Source organism: Grammomys surdaster, unplaced genomic scaffold, assembly GCF_004785775.1.
Source record: "Grammomys surdaster isolate TR1022 unplaced genomic scaffold, NIH_TR_1.0 313, whole genome shotgun sequence".
Classification (NCBI taxonomy): Eukaryota; Metazoa; Chordata; class Mammalia; order Rodentia; family Muridae; genus Grammomys; species Grammomys surdaster.
This window is the reverse complement of record NW_021604732.1, coordinates 2,806,970-2,812,868: the sequence shown is the minus strand read 5'-3', so window position 1 is coordinate 2,812,868 and position 5,899 is coordinate 2,806,970. Positions and strand designations below refer to the sequence as shown.

General features: G+C 45.1%; 1 protein-coding gene across 1 annotated transcript in view; it reads right to left on the bottom strand.

The window, feature by feature from the left end:
* Positions 1 to 2,917: 2,917 nt before the first annotated feature.
* Positions 2,918 to 5,899, bottom strand: part of Cyfip2 (cytoplasmic FMR1 interacting protein 2) — a 115,366-nt gene continuing 112,384 nt past the window's right edge. Inside the window, exons 30-31 of the mRNA XM_028777730.1 lie at positions 5,436 to 5,583; positions 2,918 to 3,121 (exon numbers count right to left, since the gene is read on the bottom strand). Coding sequence (XP_028633563.1) covers positions 2,954 to 3,121; positions 5,436 to 5,583 — 316 coding nt within the window. The 3' untranslated portion in view covers positions 2,918 to 2,953. The remainder of the gene's footprint in view (positions 3,122 to 5,435; positions 5,584 to 5,899) is intronic.

Below are 5,899 nucleotides of genomic sequence, written 5' to 3'. Positions count from 1 at the left end.
TCTATCTATCTATCTATCTATCTATCTATCTATCTATCTATCTATCTATCTATCATTCATTCATTTATCTTTTGGCTTTTTTTGAGACAAGGTTTTGCTGTGTAGCCTTGGCTGTCCTGGAACTACCTCTGTAGATGGGGCTAGCCTCGAACTCACAGAGATCCACATGCCTCTGCCTCCAGAGTACTGGAATTAAAGCTGTGCTTCATTACTGCCCAGCTACTAGTTTTATTTTTTTAAAGGTATAATTCATTTGGGTAGAAAACAAAATAATTTATTAATTTAGGGTGCATATACGTGGTATATGGTAATTTTCTTCCATTTTATTTAATTCTGTCTAGACATTAGTTTTAATGAGGCTTCTATAGATCAGTGAAAACTGGAATGTGACCAAGAAGTCAGGACAAAGACACTGGTTTGACTGGTTTGGAAGCAATTTTAATGGAGATGAAAATGTTTTATCAACTCAACACAGGTACCCCCAAAATACAAATCAAAATATCATCTTCAGCTGCATAGCAAATAGGATTTAAGAATTTAACATCATTATTTGATCACGAGCGTAAATATAAGTTCACCATAAATAAATGTAAATTCATTGTACAAAAAATCCCCAACAACTCTTAATACAAATATGGTACACATTTGACAGTTTCTGAAACAGAATTCTTTTTAAAACATTTTAAAATCTGAGCTTTTTTCCTTGAGTTTTAAATACATAAAAAAAAAATCAAAGGGGGGGGGGGACAAGGACCACTAGAGAGGAAAGAACATTGAGGTTATCCAGTCTCTGCAGACAAGTGCTGCAGAAATGGAATCTCTGTCCTCAAAGCGAGGACCTCAATTTATTGGGATCAAATCTCTTGAGGAGAATGTGACTCTTCCCAGAGGGTCAACTGTTGGGGTCAGGAGTACAGGGTCAGAGGGATGAGCTGCCAGGAAGGCAGCCTTATGAAGTGAACAGCCCAAATCTCTATAGAGCAGTGAGGGAGGACTACGAGTAAAATCTTTTAATCACACACTATCCCCAGCCAGAGCTGAAGATCTAGAAAGTGGAATCTGTTTCTGGGATACATCTATGGTCACTGAAAAATGATCAGACTGAGAATTAACAGCGCCAGATAGGAGGACTGAACAGCTTCCTTTTCAAACCACACCCCTCTACTACAAATGACTTCTATTCTTGTTCAGATCACCCACAGAAACTCAGAGTTAGTGGAGTTGTCCAATCTACAGCAAGGGCTCTGAGTCTGTGGTAGGCTGTAATATAACTGGGAAGAGGCAGATCTTCTGGCCCTGTTCCCAGAGATTCAGAGTTAGTGTCCAGAAATGAACACTCAAGTGTGCCATCTTCAAGGGTTCTATTTGATGTGACCTCCCTGGGGTATGTGGCCCTGTCTGGCAAAGCGCTGGTTACGCACATCTCTTCTACTCTCTGTGTGGTTAAAAATTGGTGATGGATAACAGTCACCTTTCTAGGGCAGGGGATGGTTGTGCCTGTCTTCTCTCCTCCTCCCCAGGGAGGAGTATCTATCATTCCTTCCTATGTTTTGGGAGCTCAGGTCTATGTCCTCTCTCTGCAGGTCAAATGACTAGCTCTGTATAGGAACACGGGCAATCTCTTTAAAGATCTGCTATACATGGGGACTGTGTGGGGGTGGGGGGGTTAGTTAGTCTGGAACATAGAAGTTAATACAACCCCATGAAAGACTCTCTACCCCCAGCACTGAGCTTGAGCAAAAGGAAGAGACCAAGAAGTTGAAAGCCAAAAAATAGAACATTCCAAGAATCTTTGAGTATCCAACATAATGAACATTCCATTTTGCTCAAAGACTTCTTTTTTCAGGGGAGGGGTCTCGGGATTAAAAGCTTGTTGACAAAGATTTTTTCCCTCCTTGCCACCCTGTCTCTAACTGAAGTAACTCCTTTAGATTTTGTTTCTTGGGGGATTTTCCTGGATTAGGCTCTCTGTTAAGCAGTCACTGACTTGGTCATTTGTTACTGCTATGTGTAGCGATATGACTGACCATGGTCATTCCCGTGTGGCTCAGTGCTAAGCCCCTGCGTGAGGAACAGGAGTGCCTCATCTTCCCACGCAGTCAACAAGGCCTAACATTTCCCCTTTGGGATCTGGAGTTTTGTCCTGTGCTGACGGCTATCTCTTCCTCACAGTAGGCCTGGGCATCTTCTTCACCTAGTTCCACTCAGTGCGGTATGGTTTTGCAAGCCTTATCTTCTTCTCTCTAGGGTTGTTCTGCAAGGAGGGTCTAGGGTGGATCTTAGGGAGGCTGTAAAAGATCCTGGTTAGCATCATCTGTTGCCTCGACAGTCACCACCTTTTCCTGGTTCATCAGGAGTCAAACTTTGGTGGTGAAATCCCTAATATCAAGAGCAGGACGTGCTGTGACCAGGGAACTGGAGGGAGAAGCCACAGAAGATGGGCCAGTAAGCTGAGACATACAGTTGGGCCAGGCTGATATCTCTGCTATGGCTACACTCACTCTTCTAGGTCTCTAAGTCTGCAGTGCTGGATCAAATACAGGTACTGGGTAGGAGGTTATGATTTTGGGAGGTGGTCTTGGGAAGTAATCACAGACGGAATGGGCAGCTGCAGGGTGGAAACAGTAGCTCTTAAATACAGTTAAGGTGGGAAAAAAAAAGAAAGCACACACTGCCCTGTGTTTTTGTTGTTTTTTCATTTACACTATGGAGAACCCACCATGGAGATATCATGGGAGAACATGCGGGAGCCCGGCCCTTGGGAATGGTATAGATGTGTTAGGGAGGTTTTGTTTTCCTTCCAGGCCTGTCGCACACACTGTCAGCTGGACCTGCTGCAGGTTGACCACTATGTTCTCTCTCCTGCTTCTCCTTCTCCTCCTCCTCCTCCTCCTCCTCCTCCTCCTCCTCCTCCTCCTCCTCCTCCAGGTTGAAGGTCTGCAGGATTTTCTACCTAGCAGGTGGTGGCCAGCGACTGGTGGATCGGGGGCTGGAAGCAGCGCACGTGCTCTACGGTGGAGCTGTCAGTCTCTACGGACTTCATGTACTTGTTCAGGATGGCAAAAACCTCATTGTTCAAGATCTGGTACTTCCTGATGCGGTCAGCCATCTTCTTCAGGGGCTGTAGAAGGATGAAGATGCTTAGGTTAGGATCAGGGTACGTGGGAGGCAGAGAGGGGACTGCAATCTAGGTTCCTGACATTCCAATAGTCATATTTCTCTTTGCTTTAAAGATCTTTTCTATGGTTCCCAAATAAAATGGTAAAAGGTTGCTGATAACCTTTGCAAGTTTCAAGGCTTACAATAAAGTTACCATAATCAAAGCACTGCAGTACTGTCGTGAAGACCGATGAAATAGAACTGTAAGGCTAGAAGCAAACTGTGTTGAATCAAACGACTCGGGACAGGATGACAAGACCATCTGAAGTAAGTGTGAGTGTCAGGGGAAACCTTTTCAACAAATTCTGGGTAAACTGGATTCGTACATGCAGCTGAATGTTAGACCTTATTTTATAGACTGTATCCAAGAATAAGTTGGAAATGAATAAAAGACTTCAACATGACTCAAGCTACGAAGCTCTTAGAAGACGCACAGGAGTAAATCACCATGATGTTGGATTTGGCAGCGATTTTTTTTTTTTTTGGCTATGACACCAAAGTCTCCAGCAGCCAATGCAGATGGAAATGAAGACTTGTGTGCATTAAAAGATATCATCAACGGAATGAAAGGAAGTATTTATAAAACAGGCAAGAAGCTGCTGTTCTGAATATATAAATGCTATAACCCAAGGCCAGTAAGGTGGGTCGGTGGGTAAAAGTGTTTGCTGCCAAGCCTGAGGATCTCAGTTGGGTCCCCAGACCCCATGTGTCAGGAGAAGAGAACTGACTTCATTACGTTGGCCTCAGACCCCCACACATGTGCTGTGGAAAGTTTCTCCAAACATACACACATGCTCACAAAGGAAGTGAAAATGAGAAAAATTTAAGGCAAAATTAAAACTTGGAGAAAAGACTCAAAGGCATTTCTCTACAGAAGCCACACAGAGACTCGGTGGTATATGGAACTCTGTTCTTGGGTGGTATTGGTGGGAGTATAAAATGGTACACCCGTCAGGGGAGACAGTCTGGCTGTTTCTCAAAAAATTAAAGAAAATTACCAGTTGGCCCAGTACTTAGACTTCTGAATGTATACTTCAAAGAACTGAAGGAGAGACTCAGGGATGCCTAAGATGACTACGTAAGTCCTTTTACTATTACTACTTGCTAAAGGTGAATGCAACGCAAGGGTCCATCAGTGGACTGCACTTTGCATATGGTGAAGTGCTTGTTAACTATAAAAGAGTGGGATTCTGACACACTGTGACATGGATGAGCCTTATGAAATAAGCCAGTCACACAAGGACAGAGACCGTGTCACTCCCATTATATAAGGTACGCAAAGTCCTTATATTCCTAGAGACAGGAAGATAAATGGTGGCTGCCAGGAACCGGGGAGTCATTTAAATGGTCACAAAGCTTCCGCAGGAGGAGATGAAAATGCTCGAGGCGTGAGGATGATGGTCACATGATACTGTGAGGGTATTTAAAGTAACACTGGACTAGATACTGGGAAACAGTTACTTATAATGACCACAACTCTTAACTCCTCCACCCCCTTTTTTGTAAGGGTGCTCCTATATCTTCCTGGACAACTCCTTTGAGCTAGACCAGACAGATCAACCTTCCTAGTACTGTGACCCTTTAATACAGTTCCCATATTGTGACCCCCAGCCATAAAACTGTTTTGTTCCTATTTCATAACTGTAATTTTGCTACTGTTATGAATCATAATGTAAACAGCTGATGTGCAGGATATCTGATGTGTGACCCCTGTAAAAAGGTTGTTCAACCATCCTCATCCACAGCAGTCGAGACCCACATGTTGAGGACCACTCTGTTAGCCATCCACCTATATGCTTCCATGTTGCGTTGCACCTGCTCCCCGCGTCAGGAATCTATCCAGGCCACTGGCCCCATGTACTGCCCGTCATCCAACCCGAGTCCCAATGCCTATGAAGACTTCTGACCTTGTCCCCATCACTGCTGTTCAGTTTAAAGGCTCTGTTTTCTCATAGCACCCAACTCCCACTGCTGTAGTGTCCAGTCCCAGTGCCTGCCACTGCTGTAATGTCCAGTGTGCTGTGGCAATGGTGGCCAGCACCAATAGGGTCTGCTTGGGATAGGGAAGGGACATTTGAGGTCAGGAGCCCAGGCTGGCTTCTCAGGGTTACCCAATCTATCAGCATGTTCTGGGTGGGCCTTTTCCAAGCATGTCTCCAGCTTGTAAAGTGTTTGTGCATAGCCATCGCTTGCCTTCCATAAGCAGTTTATCCTACTCCTTCCTGGAGATAGCCTGTTGCCAGGCCTCACTTCTCAGGCCAGCCATGTGTGCTTACCACATTCTTAATGATCTCATCCTTCCCATCCTGCCTCTGCACCTTCAGCAGATGGTAACAGAAGTCAAACAGGTCAAAGCGCCGCTGCTGGCCCAGCAAGACGATGATGGAACAGCCGGCCCAGTTCAAGCCGTCACCGAAGCACTGCCTGGGGTGGGGAAGGAAACAGTGAGAAGCTGAGGAGAAATGCCCTCCCCAAAGCCAGCGGTACAGCTGCCCCAAGGAGACAACAGTCAGCTTGGAGGGAAAGAGGAACACACAAAGAAAAACACAACCAGACTCCCCCACTCTGTCTCTCTTCCTGCTCCACTGTGTGTGCGTACCCACACATATATGTGGAGGCCAGAGGTTGAGGTTGGGTGTCATCCTCAATTCTCTTTATCCTGCTTTCTCAGTCTCTGTTTCTAAATCTGACTTGCCAATGCAGTGAGACCCACTAGCTAGACTGCTAATGAAACTGGTCA